Source organism: Pan paniscus, chromosome 6 (genome assembly GCF_029289425.2).
Source record: "Pan paniscus chromosome 6, NHGRI_mPanPan1-v2.0_pri, whole genome shotgun sequence".
Classification (NCBI taxonomy): Eukaryota; Metazoa; Chordata; class Mammalia; order Primates; family Hominidae; genus Pan; species Pan paniscus.
This window is the reverse complement of record NC_073255.2, coordinates 26555363-26579040: the sequence shown is the minus strand read 5'-3', so window position 1 is coordinate 26579040 and position 23678 is coordinate 26555363. Positions and strand designations below refer to the sequence as shown.

Sequence of the window (23678 nt, the reverse complement as noted above, 5' to 3'; positions counted from 1 at the left end):
AACCGCGTGGTTTCTAAACTTTCTAGAGTAGCCAAAGTTCTCAGACCTCTGAAAACTTTTTATTTATTACTCAGGCCTCTGGGGTTGGATCCTGTTGTATAGGAGAGAAGGAATTAAACAGACTCTAAGTCTACCCTTAGAGCAAGCTTCAAGTTCTCTGTCATTCACCATGGCCTGGAAAAATGGCAGACATTAGCAGTACATGCTGACTAGCAGTGTATACCAATTATTTCTGAAGTTGCATGTTTGTAAGCATATACAGTATCCAAAGATGAGACAGTGGGATTGCAGGGACAGAAGACAATAAGGTCATTTGATACAGGTGAAAGTATTAGTGACACAAAGCCAGAAGAATATTTTAAGCTCAAGTAATAGAAGAAAGAGTATGATCTAAAGTTGTGGCTTCCAAGAGTCATCTAGAAGTATCTAGTCTTTTGTAATCAGACTTAGGGATGACGTGTCTTAATGTCTCCAACTTACTTTCATATATTTCAGCAAAAATTAATGAAAGTAGAAAATGTGCCTCTATGCCAGAGAAAGAGAGAGAGAGAAAGTAAATGCGGTAAAATGGTTAGCGATTGCAGGAAAAGCGTCTCTGGCTGCGCATTGTACTACCTTTCCAACTTTTCTATAGTTTTGAACTTTATTTCAAAGTTTTGACTCTGAAGAAAACACTGGTGAAAACTGAGACTTAAGAGATTCGCTTGGAAAATTGGGTTAATAATTATGTCTATCTCAGAAGGTAACTGAGTATTAAATGAATTAATATGTATAAAGCTATCATTTTGTTAATATAATGACATTAAAGTAAGATGTTAAAGTCTCCAATAACTATGGAGAGGAAAAAATACCCTTTATTCTAAAATAGCCATTTCGTGACTTATTGAAAGTTTATTGCAATGGGAGGTGAAAATACAAAAATGCCTTCTAGAGAAGATTTCCATTATTTTGGAAAATGCCCTGGATGAATTATTTGGTCACACATATGAAAATTAACATCTACCCATTAATTCTGGATAAAACAAACAAACAAAAAACCCAAAAGTAAAATCTAATGGTGAAGACAGAGTTGTTTAACTCTCTTAGGAATATAAATTGGGTGTCTCTTTAGCCAACCCGTGACCTTTGATGTATTGCATAGAAGTCCTTCTTTAGGGATTTGGACCAAGCTTTTGTTAGCACAAATCTCCACAGGATAGGACTGAGATTGAATTACATATGCCTTGGGAGCTGTGAGATTCACTGCTGAAATCAGAGCACACCCAGGAGGGGTAAGAGGTCTCATGAAGGAAATGAATGCCACCACGCACTGTGGTGCCTGGGTTCTCTGTACAGAGGGAGTCAGGGCTGCTGGAGAGACTCCCTCATGTAGCTCCCAACCAACAGAAGCAACCCAGGAGACAGAATCCTAGGTGTGGAAAGGAGTTATTATCCCAAGAAAAACACTCCATTTAAGACTTTTGAAAATCACTCCTTCCCCAAAACATATCCAATAAAGGCTTTGTCAAACACAAAAGCCTGTGCATGGCTCTACTACACTGTAGAGGTAAGGAATGAGACTTTTAGCGAGCATGTCAGTACACACAGGAAAGGCAGCCTGGAGAAGTACATCAGTTAGACATCTGGCAGGAAACCAATGTCATCCCTAAATCAGGATAACAAGGGAAGGATCAATAAAAGGACTAGTCACAGAAGTGTGGGCAAGAAGTAGAGGAAATGGAAGGGACAGTACCATGCCAAAAGGGTAATCACAAGGAATGGGTATTGTACCTATGCCTGGAGGGACAAGAGAACGAAGGACTGCCAGAACCTGGAAGGAAAGAACCTTAATGGAGAGATATAAGAAGAGCTGTGACCTGCAGTCACAGAGGGACAGAACCATACTGACATGACCCTGTTGGGAAGGAGAATAAACAGCCTGACCTCACTGTCCTCTCTCCCTCTCACTTCCTGCCAGGATTCTTCATTGGCCAAACCAACCAGAAGCCAGAAGGCAAGGAGCCCACTAATGTGGTCCATACAGACCACAGAAGAGGGTGAGAAGGATGGAGAGTGTGTCCAGAGAGGTAAACAGAAGATTTCTGACGTAAGAAGCATGCCAGGCACAAGCATGGGTTCACTGGCAGCGCTCAGTGACTCCTACAGTTCAAAGTGCAAACGCTGGAGGTGACAAGTTACAACCAGGATGAACTGTAGAAAATGTAAGCATTTGAGGAGTAAGCAACTGGGCACCATAAAGTTGCTCTAAATCAAAGCATTACAACTGTTCATGTATGCATAGTATATATACATGCAAACATACATAACCTAAGTGATTTCTTTTTATGTAAGTATTCCATATAAGCTTTCATTGTTTATTCATTTACTCAACAAATATTTACTGAGTTCTTAACATCTTCAAGGTATGTGAACCAGGTAATGTCCAAGTAAAAATGACAAAGTTAAGTTAATTAACTTTTAATTAGCCTAATTAATTAGCCTTAAATGTAACTGCTAATACCTTCAAGTGAGCAAATAGATATTTAGAATTTTATACCAACATTTTAACAAGATCCAGGCACAATTTTAAAAAGCACGGATTAAAAACTGGGCAAAGAACTTACATGAACATTTTTCCAAAGAAGACATACAAACTGCCAATAAGCACATGAAAAGATGTTCAACATCACTAATCATCAGGGAAATGCAAATTAAAATGAGGTATCACCTCATGCCCATTAGCATGGCTACTGTTAGAAAAAGGGAAAATAACAAGTGCTGACACAGGTGTAGAGAGATTAGAAGCCTCGTACACTGTTGGTGGGAATATAAATGGGTAGCAGCTGTGGAAAACAATGTGTCAGTTTCTCAAAAAATTAAAATTAGAATTCACATATGATCTGGAAATTCTTCTGAGTTCTACCTGAAAGAATGGAAAGCACGGTCTTGAAGAGATATTTGTATACCCATGTTTACAGCAGCATTATTCACAATAGCCAAAAGGTAGAAGAAACCCAAGTGTTCATTTATAGATGAATGGGTAAACAAAATGTGGTATGTACACAGAATGGAGTATTATTCAGCCTTAAAAAAGGAAATACTACAATACGCTGCTACGTGGATAAACTCTGAAGACATTATGCTAAGTGAAATAAACCTGTCACCGAAAGACAAACACTGTATGATTCCATTTATATGCGGTACCTAGAGTAGTCTACTTCATAGAGATAGAAAGTAGAATGAAGGTTGCCAAGAGCTGGGAGGAGGGGAGAATGAGGTGTTATTGTTTAATGGATAAAGAGCGTCACTTTGGGAAGATAAAAACCTTCCAGAGATGGATGGTGGTGATAGCTGTGCAACAACATGAATGTGCTTACGCAAAAATTATAAAAATGGTAAATGTTATGTTACATACAATTTACTACAATAAAACAAAAAGAAACACTCACGGATTCCAGCCCAGATCTTGTGGGTTCACATACAGAATACCAGCCCTGGAAACAGTGGCCGGGGTTGCGCTCCTTAAGTGATGTATCTCAAACAGAAGCCTCATGAAGGGAGTGAGGGCAATGCGCTCATTGCTGGCGAGGGTCAGCACCTGGAGTGAGCAGCACACTGTCACCCATGGGCAAAAGCAATGCCGCAAACATCCAGAAGCAACAAGTACTTTCCCCTACCAGAAGTATCACAGGCTGTGTGCTCATTGTCCTGAATCAGAAGTGCAGTCTGAATAAAGATCTAAGCTCACCCCCGAGATGACCTGACTGACCCTTGAACAAACTCACCTAAATGGACTTGTGAATGTCGACCTTTACATAATTGTAGTAATTTTATTGCTAAACCAAATATAAGACATGTATTGTAAAAATTAATCACATGAAAAGATCTGAATACCATAAACTTTTCTTTAGAATCTGAAATACCACAATTACCAATTGTCCAAAGAAACTTATACAAATATAAAGATCCCAAACCTGTATTTTATGATGAACAGTGTCTCAGTTGAGTAAGCAGTAATTACTGTTAATTTAAGGTGGTTACTAAATCTACTCTGGAGTAATGATGATTACTGATTTCTCTCTGCTGACCCCAACAACAGGCCCTGTGTTGCTTGACTGATATCTCACAGACCTGTACCGTCACCTTTTGTTTTTGCTGGGAATGCTGAATTAACTGTGGCAAAAAAGCTTGGGAAAACATTTTAACTCAATCCATAGCCATAGGAACTAGTTAATTTCAATCATCATATGGCACAAACCCGTTCTTTCATTGTCTAAGTATTTATACTTAATCAAAGATGACAAGATATAATAATTTACGGCTACCTCTTAGAAAGTGGTAAGATCTGTAAACTAAATTCTTAGATCTGTATCTAACTCTCAGTAAAGGTGGCTGAATTCAAAGAAAGAGAACATATTCCTTGAAATTCTTTAATGGTGAAATTAAGAAAATTATCAGGAAAGCAACACTTATCAAAATAATAATTACGTAAAGAATCCCCGGTTAATGAGCAAAAACTAGTATTAACATCGACAAGTGAATCCAACTCTTAATACACTCAGGATGTTATATTTAAGGTTTAGAACTGAGGTTTTATTCACCTTGTTATCATCCATTACAGTATTGAGTGATTCAATCCACATGGGGTCAATATCTCCATCCAGGACTATCCATTTTGGTCCATCATGCTTAAGATTTGCTTGTTCTCGTAGAATGGATGAGAAGAGACCTATAAAATAAGAGTAAACAATCCTAATATATAATGTAGTTGAGTGCTGTTTATTTCTACGATAGATTGGTATTATTCATCTTGGAAGGTCTTTTATTAACTAAATAAAAACGATTTTGCTACCTCTTTCTTGCGGGCAGTGTGTAACACCTTTTGAGCCACACATGGGTTCCAGATTCAGCTCTATTATTTACCAATGTGTAAGTTTCACCTCACTGAGAAGGACCCTTAACTTCCACGACTGAGCTTCCCATATGCCAAACAGAGATAACAAAAACCTTCCTTCATGAACAGTTGTGGGGATTTATAGAAGGTAACGTACCTAAAACTCAAAACTTACACCAACTGAAGACATGATCCTTCTTCATACACATATGTTCAGTATCCATTTTAGATCAAATATTTGTTTATTTCACCTGTCTCCATTTTTCTATAACAATTTTCAAGGGCATAATTCTGAAGCTAAAGCATTCAGAAGCACCATACATCTCTTACAGAAATGTGTTCATTGGGATACTAACTCATCATTCCTTAACAAGATGTATAGGCAAAAACATTTTAAATCTACAGTCCCTTTTGCCATTACTACATATCTAAGCATTGTGTATTTGATGTGACATATTTAACGGTTGCAAATTTTTCAAGCTCTGGTAAATCTAACAGCATTGTGAGCAAAACTGTTTTGATGCATGTATCTAGAATGTTTCTTCTGTGAAGTATTTTGTGCCAAAAGTGACAGTATCTAATGGAACTTGCCACCACAATTCATATAGCAGCCAGCAAACTTTTCTAATAGTCACTGATTTGAACAGTTTCCACAGTTTTTCAGCCTAAACGGATACGATTCTCTCCCTGCCATAGTTCTTTACAAAAAGACAGAAGCTAGGCTGAGACAGTAAAAACTGCCCCACAGAAAAAGGAGTGTACACTAGACGAGAGGATAGAGAATGATGAAGGGTGTCCTGCTTTATTATTACTATTTTTTAAATTTCAACTTTTATTTTAGGTTCAGATGATACACATGCAGGTTTGTTGCATGGGTATACTGTGTGACATTGAGGTTTGGGATACAAATGGCGCCATCGTCCAGGTAGTAAGCATAGTAACCAACAGGTAGTTTTTCATCCCCTGCTCCTCTCCTTCCCTCCCACCTCTAATAGGCCTCAGTGTCAATGGTTCCCATCTTTATGTCCACATGTACCCAATGTTTAGCTCCCACTTGTGAATAAGAACATGCAGTATTCGGTTTTCTGTTTCAGCATTAATTCACTAAGGATAATGGTCTCCAGCTACATCCATGTTGCTGAAAAAAACATGATGTTGTTCTTTTTTATGGCTACATAGTATTCCACGGTGTATATGTACCATGTTTTCTTTAATCCACCATTAATGGGCACTTAGGTTGATTCCATGTCTTTGCTATTGTGAATAGTGCTGCAGTGAACATATGAGTGAATGTGTCTTTTTGGTAGAACAATTTGTTTTCCTTTAGGTATATACCCAGTAATGGGATTGCTGGGTCAAATGGTAGTTCCGTTTTAAATTTTTTGAGAAATCTCCAAACTAATTTCCATAGTGACTAAACTTATTAACATTCCCACCAAGTCTATAAGCGGTCCCTTTTCTCCACAGCCTCACCATCATCATTTGACTTTTTCATAATAGTCTTTCTGACTGGTATGAGATTCTATCTCATTGTGATTTTGATTTGTATTTCTACTTTAGATCTGCCATCAGGGAAGTCTTCTCTGATATGACGTTTGACCAGATGCTGAAATAAGATAAGGGAGCAAGTCATGCGGGCATCCAGAAGAGTGTTGCCGATGGCAGGAACATGAGGTGCTGAGGCCCCGTGATGGGAGCAAGTTCAAGGAATAGCAAAGAGGCCAGAATGAATGGCGTATAGTAAGTGGTGGGAAATGAAGTCAGGGATGGTGGGATTTGGGGATGGGGGCAGGGATCCAATCCCATAGAGCATTATAAGCCACGGAAAAGGTTGGATTATAAAGGTGATTGGAACCCACTAGAAATCAAAAGCAAAGAAGTAACATTTGAAGCCCCTCTGTCTGCTTTAGGTCAAATGAACTGCAGGGAAACCAGCAGGAGGAGATTACCCGCTGCTGTAGTACAGGCCAGACATGATGGCAGCTTCGACTAACGTGGCATCTATGGAGAAGGCGAGAAGAACTGGAATTCACATACATTTTAAAGGCAAAGCCTATAGGATTTGCTGTGAGGTTGGATGTAGGGTGTGAGAGGGAGAGAGGCCTCAAGGATGATGCCAAGGTTAGCGCATTTACTGTAACAGGAAATCTTAACAGATTGTCACAAAGGGATCTGCTTGCTTACAAATACTCTCAGGGCAGGCAACATGCCCTATTGACTTTTGTCCCTGGCACCTGGAATAATGTCTGCCTGAACTTCAGTGCCTCATATCAGGTACTTTATAGATGTTTCCTGAGGCATTCATGTTGACTTCACTCCTGATTTACAGGGAGCCCTGACATAATTGACGTGGGATAAAATACAACAGCTCTGAGTACAAATCTGCTGAATGCCAATCAAGTACTTATTCAAATCTAGTTTTAATTTATACATTATAAATGCTGTTGTGATCTGCTGTATTTCCAATAATGCCAACACATAAACAGTAAGTCTGTGACTATGACTAAAATTGGCTTGTACTGAAAAACGGCTTTCTGGATAGAAAAAAAAAATTGAGCACTTCTAAAGGGGAAATACTACTTGCCATCTTTCCATTCTCGGGTAGCATGATGTATGAAACCAAAGAGTTCATCTGTTGTCACAGCTTTAGGGTTTAAGTCATTCCAAACCGGCTTCTGTTTCATGTTAACATATGTTCGGTTCAGTGCTCTCAAAATCTGAGGGGAAGGAGGAAAGAGCCAAAAAAATTAATACTAACATAAGCCAAATGGAATGTAAAAGATTTCTGAAGAGTTTTCCTTATTCATTATATGTTCCTAGATGCTGTGTGTGTGCTAAGATCGAGAAGGGGAAAAATGCACATATGTGCATTCCCATTACCATCTTGAAAAGCTTCATCTTACAAATACTCAGCAAGACAGAATGAGTTCACTTGACTCTATGAACCATTTAGACTAAAGGGAGTCACTTTCTCACTTGAGATTTTTAATCACGTGTACAAAGTGGAGGACCATACATAAATAAGCATTTATGTTGATTACAAAATCTACCCTGCCTGAATCAGCAAGATTGGTTTTTCTCAAAATGTAGCCTACAACAGAACTGTTTGGAGGGTACTAAAATACAGATTGCTAAGCCCAATCCCAGAGCTTCTATTTCAGTAGGTCTGAGGTGGGGCCAGTAATGTACAGTTCCAACAAGGGCCCAGCTGATGCCAATGATGCTGGTCTGGCCATGCTTTGAGACCTAGAGACTTAGGGCAGCGGTTCTCAAGAAAAGACTCTCTTGACTTGGGGGAAGAAGGGGGAAGGTGCTTCTGGACATCCAGTGGATAGAGACCAGGGAGGTTGCTAAGTATCTTTCAATGCACAGGATAGCCTCCTACAGCAGAGTTATCCAGTCCAGAATGTCAACAGTGCTGAGGTTGACAAACCCTGATCCTGATAATTGAGGAAAAGCCTTGAAAATGAGAACTCACAGAACAGGTGCTCAGTGTATGTCTATTCAATTAATTAATACTTTAACTCAAATATCTGCCCTAACTCTCCCTTTTGCTCCTTGGAAAACCGGTGGCTTTTGTCTTAGATATTTATCATGCTGACCTACTCACAGGGGTTGTGAAAAACTGATAAACAATTGGCAAACACTTTGAAATGATAAGATGCTAAAGAACGTCACCCTGAGCTGCAGTGTTCCGGGTATCTTGGGTTACGTACCTGTTGAGTAGAACAGAACTGGTGAAGACTAGAAGAAAGTAAATGCCTAAGGAATATTAAGCTTATATTTTTAGAAACCATTAATCTACTGGAAAGTATAGAATTTAACTTTATCCTTCCTTGAACTGTGGCCTACATCTGTAACTTACTCTAACAAAATAATTACAGGTCTATCAGTTATCTACTTTAATATTTCATTTATTATATTTTTCACTAGGAAAATGTCTATACAGAGATTTTTTTTCTTACAGTTGTTCCACTTTGGGTTCTGATCTAAATACTGGCAAGTTCCATATACTGCCATCCTCTAAAATCTCATATGCTCAATCTGATTATTTTTAGCTGTTGGCTACCAAGTATGTTTATACCCAAGCATCCTGAATTAAAATGCATGCAGTTCTGCATATACCGTCTGCCAACCAAGAAAATAAGTATGTTGCCAGGACTGTCAGTAAGACCAAACAAAATCAAGCAGTGAACTAAAAATGGGGATAATAATACCCATAGTATATCATTGCTGTGCCGAGTAAATCATACATAATGCACCTAGCACAGCACATAATAGGTACATCAAAAATGTGGGTTTTGCCACTTCCTTTTATTTTTAGGTTTTGTTTGGCCATATAGAGGGTTATATTTCTGAGGGAGTACTGAAGGAAAATATTTGGGTTTGTTTTTCTGAATGATATGGGGAGGAGAATCAAGGATGACTTGGAAAAGAAAATAGGTTTGATAAATGTGGCTAGAGCCAATCCAATCTTCCAGCCAGATATCTTATTCCACAGTCTCTTAATATGTTTATCTTTGATAAAAGAATCCAAGCATAAATGTATTGAAAGGTGCATAAGGTAGGATGGTGTATATCGAAATGCCTGCATCTGATACTGAACATCTCATGTGGAAAGTTCAGTCTTCATGTTGGCTTGCTTTTCCTATGTGAATGCAATGCTCTATTTGTTTCTTGTTCTCCCCCCGCTGACCCAATATAAAGGAAAAGAATGTCAATTGATCAAGCAGCAAGATTCCAGTCTCAGATTCTGACCCAAAATTACGGTGGGCTTCATGGAGGGGAATTCTTTTGAGTAGCATTGAAAATAGGCCGAACCACAATGACAACAAATGTTCTTTCCATAGTTGTAAGCTATTAGGCAATTTACTATACCTTACTCTTTCCTGTGCCTGCATTTCCAACTACAAAGACCGAGTGCCTCACAGCCAACAGTTCCTCAAGCTGGACAACCTGCAGAGCAAACAGCCGGTTGCTGGTTTCCTTTAATGAGTTGGTGACAAAAAGATAATCTACCATTTTTGCCCAATTCTTCTTTCCTTACACCCAAGCCAGCCCCCACTGACAACAGTATGTTCAGAGAAAGTTAAAATAGACCATAAGAGAAAAGTATAGTTTTTCCTGGATCTCCCATGTAGACCACAGGGCTGAGACTAAAGCCAACCCACGATTTTATGCAGTACTCAGTATATGGCAGGGGTTACTTACAAAAATCATTAACTCTTCATGAGTTTTGAACAAACACTGTACATAGCCAATCACCATCTACAACTGAGTAATGATTTATATCCTATAAAATATCTAAAATGGATAATGTATATAGTGTTCAATATCCATGCATTCACTGAATTCAAATTGAATAATATGCACGAGGCTTTGATATGTCAGATAATATCTACCTAAGTTATTCTCATACATGTTGTCATTCTTCCCTCATTAAAAGCATGCACTAATGATTTTACTTCCAATGTTCTCTAAAAAGGAGGAAAGAACAAAGTACATTTTTAGTGCATGTCTCCAAGAACCCACAAGTTTTGTAACATAATTAAAAGTATGCTTACATTTAAAGCCATGAAAATCATATCTATGTTTTCACCTTACGGAGTGGGCTACTAAAATATTTACTTATGTTTACTTAATCCTGCCATATGAAAATGCTTGAGAGCATATATTAAGATCCAATTAAGGTTAGGGTACAAGTTAACATCTTGCTTTAGTATCAATTAGCCACAATTATTTCCACTGACAATCCCAACAGCTGCCATGAAAAGCAAATGCTCCTTTTACTTTGAGGATGAAGCTCTCTTCAGGCTGCAGGCGGAGCTCCAGGGTAGACTGCCTGACCATCTGTTCAAAGTGCAGCTTCCTCCTCCGGGGCACATCCAGGGCTGGAAACAGGTCACCGACCAGGCCCAGAAACACTGGGATGTCGTCAGTCACTATTTTAGGCATATTGAAATCCCTTAATGCTCTCATGAGTACCTAGAAAAAAAACCATTTTATAAAAAAGCCAATACGAGGTCTAACAAACTCCTAAAAAAGTAAAGATGTTTGTTATTTTTACTCCTCATATGTGAAGCATGAGATATTGGTACTGTTCTCCATTAAGATGGCACTCTATCAATAGGGAGGTTAAATGTTTAAAATTGATGTATCAGAACATGAGAAGGCTGAACTGATACAATGAACAATCCTTAGAATAAGAACAGCAAAGAGGCCTTTTCCTTCCCTGCCAATGATCTGTTTTGATCTTCAGAAACAATCTAAGGGCCTTCTCTCTTGAATCCTCAAACTCCAGAATTTAAATTAATCAAGCCCATCAGATCATTTTATCCAAAGTACTCTGAGAATCTTAGAATGATAATCTCAAACATTTTTAGTTTTGTTGTTGTTGTTCTATCTTGGCTGTAAGCTAAAGATTTTAAAAGCAGTAACTCAAACGTCAGGATAACTTCTACAGCAGGAGTTAAGCATTCCAACAAAAATTTTAAAAAGCAAGAGAAAAAATAAATGAAAGAAAATCTTGACCTAGTACTAAATTACGAGGAAATTAAGAGGAAAAGAGAGAAATACTGGCAAAGAAAAGTACAAAAATACGTAATAAATATCCCACAATTTAAAAAATCACAGAGAGTAAAGTTTTGGGGTTTTGTTGTTGTTGTTGTTGTTACTTCCCAAGTCATATTGCACATACACATGGTGATATGTATTGATATGGTTTGGATTTGTGTCCCCACCCAAATCTCATGTCAAATTAGAGGAGGGCTTAGTGGGAGGTGATTGGATCATCAATGGGGTGGATTTCCTCCTTGCTGTTCTCACGAGATCCGATGGTTTAAAAGTGTGTGGCACTTTCCCCTTCATTCTCTCTCTCTCCTGCCACCATGTGAAGAAGGTCCGTGCTTCCCCCTTGCCTTCCTCCATGATTGTCAGTTTCCTGAGTTCTCCCAGTCATGCTTCCTGTTAAGCCTGTAGAACTGTGAGTCAGTTAAACCTCTTTATAAATTTTCCAGTCTCAGGTAGTTCTTTGTAACGGTGTGAAAATGGACTGATAACACATATCCATTGCTCTCGCTACTTAAGGGAAAAATTCATGAAGTGTTGTTATCGTTTCTCCCCAGGAAGGAGAGCAGAACATTTCTCTAGTAGCTCTGACCAACCAATCAAGCATTTCATTGGTGTTAGGCACCCACCCTTCCTGTTTCATTCTGCATGTCCATCTTACGTCCCATGAAATGGATGCTCTTTCTCCCATTATGTCTTCACTGACTTTCCAGGATTAATATCCCAATTCAATCAGATTTCTTAAATGTTCCTCAGAGGAAATCAAACAGTGATTACTGAATTATTTGATTATGACTGTCAAAACACTTTTTGTGGCTATTTCAAAACTACTTGTAAAATCACATTTTCTTTTCCAGATTCATATCTTTGTACTCAAGACCACTTGTGACCTCTTAGAAGGAACGCCAATCCTCAAATTTCCTGCATTAACAACAGATGCTATGCTTTTTAAAAGTTGTGCTGTCCATGCCCCACCATCCAGGCATATACTTTCATGTCTGTGAAGCTGGCCAGCTACTCACTCAACAAAATCATATTAGCATTGCAGTACCTGATCTTCGGGTCTATTTTTATCTCCTCGTTTCAGAGATCCAGCCACAACCAAGACAGACTTAATAGCACGAAGTCCCCAATCGTAATGATCCTAAAATCAAAACAGGTTTATTTTCTCAAAAATTGTATGAGGGAAGAAGATTCTCATTCCAGAGGTAAGAGCTGAAAGTTTTTAAAAAGGAGTTCAGATAAATACACACTTTAATGATTCAAAATACTATTTTCTTCTGCTCTTTGAAATTGTGAAAATCATGTCCCTGTAGTGTCGTCCTGTTTCTTTCACCTTTTTTTTCTTTGCCTCTGTCAGCAAGTCTCTTCTTTCCATAGCACTTAACTGCAGTATTTGCCTAAGGCTCCATCCACCTCCCTTGCTGTACTCTCTCAATAGACCTGCTAACTCAGTAGCTCAGCAAATCCCACGTTTTCACCTCCAACCAGAAGCACATTTCTCCACCTGTGCTGGTTTCATCAAGGGCCCTGGTATTCTACTTCTCCCCAGACTTCGATCCCTAATGGCCCCAATTACTCCACCTCTTAATCAGACACTTCTGCCTAGATGCCAGCACATAATATAATAAAAACCATGTCATTAAAATTCAATTATCTTTTTTTGAGACTACAACATTATCCCTAATGAAGACTCCTCCCACAGGGTCTGAGCTCTTAGAGGATCTCAGAATATTACTTCTGAGATTGGATACAATTGCAACTCCATGCTCCCTGGGTGCAATTACATTTTTTCTTCTGGCTTTTTCTCATGATAAACTTATTTCCCATATATTCACTGTCTTCTTGGGGCTAGCACATTGCATGGCACAGGGTAGGTGCTCAGTAAAGGTATTCCTAACGAACTAACTGCTTACACGGGACTGGCCCTCTCTCTTTCGCCGTCCAGCTACAACCCACACAGTAACAACCCATCTCTCAAATGTCTCTCAGCTGTGTCTATGGGAAAGACACTTTACCTTCCAGAGCCTCAGAATCATCATCTATAAAAAGGCAGATAAAAGCAACCACCTACTTTATAAGTGGTTGTAGGAGTAAAGTGAATTAATATGAGTACAAATTTTTTGTGGGCAGTAAAACAATATTACATTACAAATATCCCATTTACTCCATTAGTGGATAATAAAATCAATTTAGTAGGTCTCGACCATCATTTTTGTCTGTAATAAAATGGAACGAAATGAAAAACACCGCGGTGTGATGCAAATAAGAGCAAAAAGTGGCTGAGTGTGGTGGCTCATGCCTGTCATCTCAGCACTTTGGAAGGCTGAAGCGGGCAGATTGCTTCAGCCCAGGAGTTCCAGACCAGCCTGGGCAACAGGGGGAAACCCCACCCCTGCAAAAAATACAAAAATTAGCTGGGCGTGATGGTGCACGCCTAGAGTCTCATTTACTTAGGAGGCTGAGATGGAAAGATCGCTTGAGCCAGGAAGGTCGAGGTTGTGGTGAGCTATGATCACATTACTGTACTCCAGCCTGGGTAACAAAGCGAGGCACTGTCTCAAAAAAAAAAAAAAAAGTAAAAAGTGTTTGGTGAAATTTTTGGTTCAGTTGTACATGTGTGTATGCACTGAATCACAATAGAAGAAGTATTTTTTACTGTGGGCCATGGAAAAGATCATTTGAAAGCTACTGATGGAGTAGGCTGAGGCTTGAAGAGGAAAGGGAGGGGAAAGAACCAGAGGTTTTGTTGTTGTTGTTGTTGTTTTTTAAGTTTCGGGACACATGTGCAGAATGTGCACATTTGTTACATAGGTATACACGTACCATGGTGGTTTGCTGTACCCATCAACCTGTTATCTACATTAGGTATTTCTTCTAATGCTATCCCTCCCCTAGCCCTCCACCCCCAACAGGCTCCAGTGTGTGATGTTCCCCTCCTTGTGCCCATATGTTCTCACTGTTCAACTCCTACTTATGAGTGAGAATATGTGGTGTTTGGTTCCCTATTTCTGTATTAGTTTGCTGAGAATTATGGTTTCCATCCTTATCCATGTCCCTGCAAAGGACATGAACTCATCCTTTTTTATGGCTGCATAGTATTCCATGGTGTATATGTACCATATTTTCTTTATCCAGTCTATCATTGATGGGCATTTGGGTTGGTTCCAAGTCTTTGCTACTGTAAATAGTGCTGCAGTAAACATATGTGTGCATGTGTCTTTATAGTAGAATGATTTATAATCCTTTGGGTATATACCTAGAAAGGGGATTGCTGGGTCAAATGGTGTTTCTGAGAATCAGAACTTTGAGGGCAACAATGGGAGGTGGCTAAGTTATTGCAGTAACAATAAAAGGAGTGGATGCAGAAGAAATTTTGGACCACAGATTTCAGAGGACTTGGTGCCTCTGCTAAACATTTAAACAATGCAAATAGCTAAAAGTATCTTCACCATTTTCATTATATCATTCCATTGGTCAAAAATGTCTGCTGATGGCCGGGCGCGGTGGCTCACGCCTGTAATCCCAGCACTTTGGGAGGCCGAGGCTGGCGGATCACGAGGTCAGGAGATCGAGACCATCCTGGCTAACACGGTGAAACCCCGTCTCTACTAAAAATACAAAAAAAATTAGCCGGGCGTGGTAGCGGGCGCCTGTAGTCCCAGCTACTCGGGAGGCTGAGGCAGGAGAATGGCGTGAACCCAGGAGGCGGAGCTTGCAGTGAGCCGAGATTGCGCCACTGCACTCCAGCCTGGGCGACAGAGCGAGACTCCGTCTCAAAAAAAAAAAAAAAAAAAAAAAAAAAAAAAAAAAATGTCTGCTGATTCTTTTCCCAAACCCATTTCTGTAGCACAGAAAGTTATCCTTGAATTGTGTTCCTAACCCAGCTCTTCTGTCCTGGCCAGATTTCTTTTTGCTCATTTGTGACATTTCTGAGTTAGCAAACTCTTTCCTTCTTTGTTCTACCTGTACTCCCAACACTTTCCTCTTGTAATTGGCTACAGGTGTGTCCTAGACAGAATTAGAACTGAAGTCAAATCTTGCCCTTATCCCTTGTTAGCTATTTGGACTTAGGGCAGGTTGTTTTGCTCAGTTTTCTCATATGTAAAACAGGGCTAATAAAATCAAATTTGTAAACTTCTTTTGACAGTTTTGTAACATAACACATAGTACTCATTCAATAAATATTGGTTCCTTTCTTCCTTGAAAACTCTGATAATCTTTTCATTCTCCATTGTCTCCCAATTTTTATGTCATGTAAACTGAATTACCTAAATTCTTCAAAATCAGAAATCTGGGTGTTTGTTTCATTTGTTTTGAATCTTACCCTTTCAACATGGTCAGCAAAAAGCACATTATTAGTTATACTAGATGCTCATTAAATGTTTAAATATTACTACTCAAAATAGATATAGTTGAAACTCCACATTCCCTGGGCTCTATTACATTTTTTCTTCTGACTTTTTACCATGATAAAATTAAAATAGGCTCATTAAAAAAAAGATTTTAAGAATAAGGAAAAAAATAAAAATACCCATCATCTTACTATCCAGAGACAACTGTTAAAAATTATGATTCCACCCACCCAATGTAAATTCACAGTTACTAAAAGGACAACATAAATCACTCTCATAGTCCATATTTTGCCCTAACAATGAGCAAGTTAAAATAAATACGTGGCAGTAAGGTAACTGTGTGGTTGCAACTGTGGTATTTTGATACTTTCATTTTGACTACAGAATAATGTCACCAGTAATTAATGAAATGTTATCAAAAGACCAAAAGTCAAAAATGATCATATGGCTGAATTTTAAAATATTGATGCTGATATATATGTAATTTCTGTGGCTTATCAGCAACTTCAATAAATCTTCAAGAAGCTTATGATTGGAGAGTAGAGAGTATGTAAATCTGACCCATTTTAGAGACAAGGAAATTGTAGAGCACAAATTTAAAAGAACAAAAAACCAGTCAACCCTACCTTTAAATAAAGAATTACCAATAAATGAGAATAATTTTAACATTCCTTGAGATGCTCTTCAGAAAATTAGCCTTATCTTACTCTTATGAACACTCCTGCCCTATCTTATTAGAAAATAATATTTTCACGAAGAAAGGGAGGCAACATAAAATTCCATTTATGATTACAAAATTGACAAAGAAAATCACACAGCTCGTTGATTTAAAAAAGTATTAATACAAATAAAATATCAGAACTAAAATATCTCAAAATTTCAGAAAAAATAAAAATTATAAGTTTTTCGAATTTTATAGAAAATATAAAAATATTTCTAACGTCAAATGAAATGGTAGTTTTAGTTTTTAAAGGAATCTCCATTTGATCTAGCAATCCCACTACTGGGTATCTGCCCAGAGGAAAAGTAGTCATTATATGAAAAAGACACTTGAACATGCCTATTTATAGAAGCACAATTTGCAGTTGCAAAAATATGGACTAGCCTAAATGTCCATCAGCCAACGAGTGGATAAAGAAACTATGGTATATATACACCATGGAATATCACTCAGTCATAAAAAGGCATGAAATAATGGCATTTGCAGCAACCTGGATGGAGGTGGAGACCATTATTCTAGTAAAGTAACTCAGGAATGGAAAGCCAAATATCGTATGTTCTCACTTATAAGTGGGAGCTAAGCCATGAGGATGCAAAGGCATAAGAATGATATAATGGCCTACAGGGACTTGGGAGAAAAGGTGGGAGGTGGGTGAGGGATAAAAGACTACACACTGGGTACAGTGTACACTCCTCAGGTGCACCAAATCTCAAAAATTACCACTAAAGAACTTATCCATGTAACCAAAAAACACCTGTTCCCCCAAACTATTGAATTTTTTTTAAGTACAAAAAAATTTTAATGTCTAATGTAATTTGAATGATAAATTACCTAAAATCCATACTTCAAAAGCTTTTTCAATGGTATGTAAAAACAAGAAAACGTAACAAATGATCCCTCACCTGCTTGGAGAGAAGCTCCTTGCAAAGCGTGTACAACGTAATGAACTTTCGGGCTAATGCACGCGCATCCACAAAACCTTCAGCAACTAACAAGATTTCACAGATTAGCTCAATGTCAGGGGCCACCATGGCACAGGGTCTAAAAAGTAAATAAGAATTTTAGTTTTAAAATGTGACAAGGTGATAAGTACAAATTGCTGAAATCAAGTGATTATTTCGTACCGACATTTTAACCATTCCTAAGCAGATCATAATTATGTCTGTCAATCACAGCTAATAAGACCCTTCACTTCAACTAAAAAAATGTCCACTCATTACTGGACACAAAAAATGACAGAAAGTCTGGAATGGCAGAAGCACAGGTGTAGGAGTTCAAAGAAAATCCATGAATACATTCTGTAAACTTCTGGTGTAAGTTGTCACTGCAGAAAGAGGAATAATGATGTTTTGAGCAAGGGGCGAGGCTTTACCTGTGGTTAATGGTGTGCTGGTTAATGTTTTCACAACCGGCTGTCTAGAAAATAGCACTTGCTTATTTCCATGGAATAAATCCTTCCACCATGGCTGATTCCAAGATACCAACACAATATCACTAAATGTGGATCTGAGAAGTATACCACCATACAGACACAATAGACAGAAATAACCTCAAGAGCATAAATACCAGTAAAATAAATAATTATAAAGTGACCAGTTTGGGGTGTTTATCACCTTTGTTTTTAATACAACTTATTGAATCAAAGTTGATATAATTTAGTTTTCATTAAACTAAAGAACCAACTCAGAACATTCATGAAAACTTAACCATCAGCTACTGAGAGCTTGTGCCAGCCACTGCCAGCACACCACTTCCTAGGACCAACTTGGATAGACTTTTAAAGGGGACATTTAGAAAAACATAGCTTCAAATCCCCTTTCTTTTGGAGAGTGACTTCCAAAAAGTCCCTCTCCAAAGACAATTGCTATTCACAGCAACGTTTGAAAAAATTCCACTCAACTGAAGTCAAGTGCAAAGAAGGAAGAGTAAATAAATAAGCTCATTATTTTAGACTTCTTAAAGTACACATTCCAATAATACCTACCTGTGTTTGTAAATATAATTGTAGTCTACTTCATGCATACCTGATTTTCATCCTAAACATCTAACCTTAAAGTATCTTTGGATCTAGGTTATTCTATATCTCTTCTATTTAAACTAACCCCATATTTTTTCACACAGTTATTACTCTTCACATGACACCAGAAGATGAAGAGTAAATGGAGAGAGCAAAGACTAGCATATCTACATATTTTATATCTACATTAATATAGACAACTAATTTTTACTGAGCACTTCATACCATATTGGGTGCTAAAATCTTTTTATGCACTCTCTCACTTAATCTCCACAACACTATGAGGTACCCACTCCTCTTATCTTCATTTTACAGAGAGGCAGACTGATGTTCCCAGAAGTTCAAGCACATGCTGTAGGCCTCATGGTTGGTGAGTGGTGGAATCAGAATACTCCAAAGGCACAAGCATATGGCCTCCACACATGAGTAATGCTTTCATCACCCATTAAACAAAAGTTATTAAAAAATTCACAAGACAATTTCAAATTTCAAGACCCAAATGAAAGAAAGTATGGGATAAACTGGGTCACAAATAGGATACTGGAAATGCACACAGTTTTCAAACATAGCTATTCTGTAGTTATTACATTGATTTCTAGAATGGTTATTCTCCAGAATTTTTCAAGAAAGTTAGACATTATAAAATTATTATGCTAGAGAAAGCTGTTATGAGGAAAGAAAAACATTCAATACAGGATGTTAGCATAATTGATTAACTATTAGGGAAAATAATTGTTTAAACACTCATTTCATATTACCAACTAAAATAAGTTCTCATCAGATTAAATTTAATAAGAACAGTAATACTATAAAAATTAGAAGAAAATAGAAACAAAATATGGTTAAATATCCAGATGGATGGACAAGCAAACTTTAAGTTTGAAAGAACGGAAAGAGATCACACTAAAAACTGTAGACGTTCTTAGATTATATGTGAAGTGGAATATTATTTTAAAAGCATACTGAATAGTATTGAGCACACATATTGAGCACCCTAAATAAAATCCCAAAATAAAACTGATAATCCTCTAGCTTATCATCGAGGAAATAGGGAGAGAGAGAAGATACAAGTTATCCATGTATCAGGTATGGAATTCAAGACATCACTACAGATAATAAGGGAATATTGGCCACATGAATGTCTTCTTTTGAGAAGTGTCTGTTCATATCCTTTGCCCACATTTTGATGGGTTTTTTTTTCCTTCTAAATTTAAGTTCCTTGTAGATTCTGGATATTAGACCTTTGTCAGATGGATAGATTGCAAAAATTTTCTCCCATTCTGTAGGTTGCCTGTTCACTCTGATGACAGTTTCTTTTGCTGTGCAGACACATTTTAGTTTAATTACATCCCATTTGTCAATTTTGGCTTTTGTTGCAATTGCTTTGGTCTTTTAGTCATGAAGTCTTTGTCCATGCCTATGTCCTGAGTGGTATTGCCTAGGTTTTCTTCCAGGGCTTTTATGGTTTTAGGTTTTATGTTTAAGTCTTTAAGCCATCTTGAGTTAATTTTTATGTAAGGTGTAAGGAAGGAGTCCAGTTTTTTTTCTGCAAATGGCTAGCCAGTTTTACCAGCACCACTTATTAAATACGGAATCCTTTCTCCACTGCTTGTTTTTGTCAGGTTTGCCAAAGATCAGATGGTTGTAGATGTGTGGCATTATTTCTGAGGCCTCTGTTCTGTTCCATTGGTCTATACATCTGTTGTGGTACCAGTACCATGCTGTTTTGGATACTGCAGCCTTGTAGCATAGTTTGAAGTCAGGTAGTGTGATGCCTCCAGCTTTATTCTTTTTGCTTAGAATTGTCTTGGCTATATGGGCTCTTTATTGGGTCCATGTGAAATTTAAAGTAGTTTTTTCTACTTCTGTGAAGAAAGTCAATGGTAGCTTGATGGGAATAGCATTGAATCTTTCAATTATTTTGAACAGTATGGCCATTTTCATGATACTGATTTTTCCCATCTGTGAGCATGGAATGCTTTTCTATTTGTTTGTGTCCTCTCTTATTTCCTTGAGCAGTGGTTTGTAGTTCTCCTTGAAGAGGTCCTTCACATCCCTTGTAAGTTGTATTCCTAGGTATTTTATTCTTTTTGTAGCAATTGTGAATGGGAGTTCAAACTTATGAAAAAAAATTCATCATCACTGGTCATTAGAGAAATGGAAATCAAAACCACAATGAGACGCCATCTCACGCCAGTTAAAACGGCAATCATTAAAAAGTCAGGAAACAACAGATGCTGGCGAGAATGTGGAGAAATAGGAATGCTTTTACACTGTTGGTGGGAGTGTAAAGTGGTTCAACCATTGTGGAAGACAGTGTGGCAATTCCTCAAGGATCTAGAACCAGAAATACCATTTGACCCAGCAATCCCATTACTGGGCATATATCCAAGGGATTATAAATCATTCTACTATAAAGACGTATGCACGTGTATGTTTAATGCAGCACTATTTACAATAGCAAAGACTTGGAACCAATCTAAATGTTCATCGATGATAGACTGGATAAAGAAAATGTGGCACATATACACCATGGAACACTACGCAGCCATAAAAAGGAATGAGTTCATGTCCTTTACAGGGACATGGATGAAGCTGGAAACCATCATTCTCAGCAAACTAACACAAGAACAGATAACCAAACACCACATGTTCTCACTCATAAGTGGCAGTTGAGCAATGAGAACACATGGACGCAGGGAGGGCAACATCACACACCAGGGCCTGTCAGGTGGTGGGGGGCAAGAGGAGGGAGATTATTAGGACAAATACCTAATGCATGCAGGGCTTAAAACCTAGATGATGGATTGATGGGTGCAGCAAACGACCATTGCACATGTATACCTATGTAACAAACCTGCACATTCTGCACATGTATCCCAGAACTTAAAGTATAAAAATAAAACTTAAAAAATAATAATAAGGGAATATTATGAATGATATGGTTTGGCTCTGTGTCCCTACCCAAATCTCATGTTGAATTGTAGTTCAATGTTGGGGGAGGGTCCTGGTGGAAGGTGATTGGATCATGGGAGCAGATTTTCCCCATTCTTCATGAATGGTGGTTTTCATGATGGTGAGTGAGTTCTCATGAGATACGACGAGTTGAAAGTGCGTGGCACTTCCCCACCTCACTCATGTTCTCTCTCCTGGTCCACCTTGTAAGACATGCTTGCTTCCCCTTAGCCTTCTGCCATCAGTGTAAGTTTCCTGAGGCCTCCTAGCCATGCTTCCTGTACAGCCTCTGGAACTCTGAGTCAATTAAACCTCTTTTCTTCATAAATTACCCATTCACAGGTAGTTACTTATAGCAGTGTGAGAATGGACTAATATAATGAACCAGTGTGTGCCAATGGATTCAACTAGATAACACCAGTAAGTTCCTTAAAAGATTTAAATTATCAAAATCAAATCAATAAAAAAATTAAAAATCAGAAAATCCCTGTATCTATTAAAGAAATTAAATTCATTATTAAAAAGATTCCAATAAAAATCTCTAGGTCCAAATGGCCTAACTGATTAATTCAATCAAATACTTCAGGAGTAAATAATAGCAATTCTACACAAACTCTTAAGCAGATAGAGAAGAAGACACTTGTCAACTTATTTCACGATGTCAGCACTACTCTGATGCCAAAGCCAGACAAAAATTTTACAATGACAATGTAGAACAATAACCCTCATGGCATAGATTTTTTAAAATTCCTTAACAAAAGAGTGTCATATTGAATCCAGCAGTACCTATTAATAAAATACCTCCTGACCAAGCGGAGCTTATCCCTGGAATGCAACACCGAAGGACTGTTTAGCATTTGAAAATCAATCAATATAGTTCAGCACATTAACAGAATAAAGGAGAAAACCCATACGAAAACTATAAAACAACAAAGCTTATAAAAGAAAACATAGTTAAAAATTTTTGCAAGCTTGGGCTAAGCAAATTTTCTTGAATAGGATATTAAAAACAAAAACAAATTGATAAATTATATTTCATCACATTTAAAACTTCTATCTTTGATGGACAAAAGAAAATGAAAAGGCAAGCCACAAATTGAGAGAAAAAATATTTGCAATGTATGTATCTAACAAAGGAACTGTATGCAGAATACGGCATTTCACAAAAGATGGTATAGCAATAGACAATAAGTATGTAAAAGAGGCTCAACATCATTAGCCATCATGGAGATGCAAACTAAACCTATGAGAACACACTACTACCTATCTATTAGATTGGCTAAAAATAAAAAAGGCTGACAGTATCAATTTTTGACAAGAATGTGAGCAACTAGAATTCTCATGCATTGATGGTGAGGATGTAAACTTGTAAAATCACTTTGGAAACCAGACTGGCAGATTCTTATAAGTAAAACACACAATTGCCATGTAGACTAGCAATTCCAGCCATAGATATCTGTCCCAAAGAAATAAAAATATATGTTCATGTAAACATTGCACGTGAATGTTCATAGCCACTTTATTCATAATAGCCCCAAACTGGAAACAGCCCAAGTGTCCATCAACTAGTGAATGGATCAACAAATTGCAGTAGGTCTATATAATAGAATACTAATCAGTGAGAAAGAGGGGCAAACTACTGATACGCTCAACAACTTGGATAAATCTCAAAACCACAATGCTCACAGAAGCCAGACACAAAAACGTACATATTGTCTGGTTTCATTTACATGAACTCTAGGAACGACAAATTTAATCTATAATCACAGAAAGTACTTATTGGTATGGGAGGCTCACTTCAAAGAAGCAGAAGAGAATTTCAGGGGGTGTGGAAATATTCTGTACTTTGATTGTGGTTATGCTTTCACCAACTGTACACTTGATTGTATTAAATTATACCTGAATGTTTTTACTATCACCTGGTATGGTGATAAACCTTACAATTTTATCTCTAAACCTGATCTCTCTTTCTCTAATAAAACATAAACCATATTTCAATTCTGCAAAATTACAATACAGAGTTTTCTGGAAAACTGAACCAAAAAAATGATACCTGAATGAAGCTGACTTAAATTATAAGTGAATCATAACTGATACTAGGTATAGCAACACATGTTCTCTTATAGACTCCTGCTAAGTGCATACATTGGCAGAGTACTTTTGAAAAGCAGGTCATCAATAGGGATTTTA

At 37.7% G+C, this 23678-nt stretch overlaps 1 protein-coding gene across 1 annotated transcript in view; it reads right to left on the bottom strand.

The window, feature by feature from the left end:
- The window catches only part of DNAH11 (dynein axonemal heavy chain 11), a 358159-nt gene that overhangs the window by 186375 nt on the left and 148106 nt on the right, over positions 1–23678 (bottom strand). The window contains exons 36-42 of the mRNA XM_055115753.2: positions 17419–17557; positions 12492–12584; positions 10664–10858; positions 9752–9829; positions 7454–7590; positions 4581–4731; positions 3429–3577 (exon numbers count right to left, since the gene is read on the bottom strand). Of these exons, the coding sequence (XP_054971728.1) occupies positions 3429–3577; positions 4581–4731; positions 7454–7590; positions 9752–9829; positions 10664–10858; positions 12492–12584; positions 17419–17557 (942 nt within the window). The remainder of the gene's footprint in view (positions 1–3428; positions 3578–4580; positions 4732–7453; positions 7591–9751; positions 9830–10663; positions 10859–12491; positions 12585–17418; positions 17558–23678) is intronic.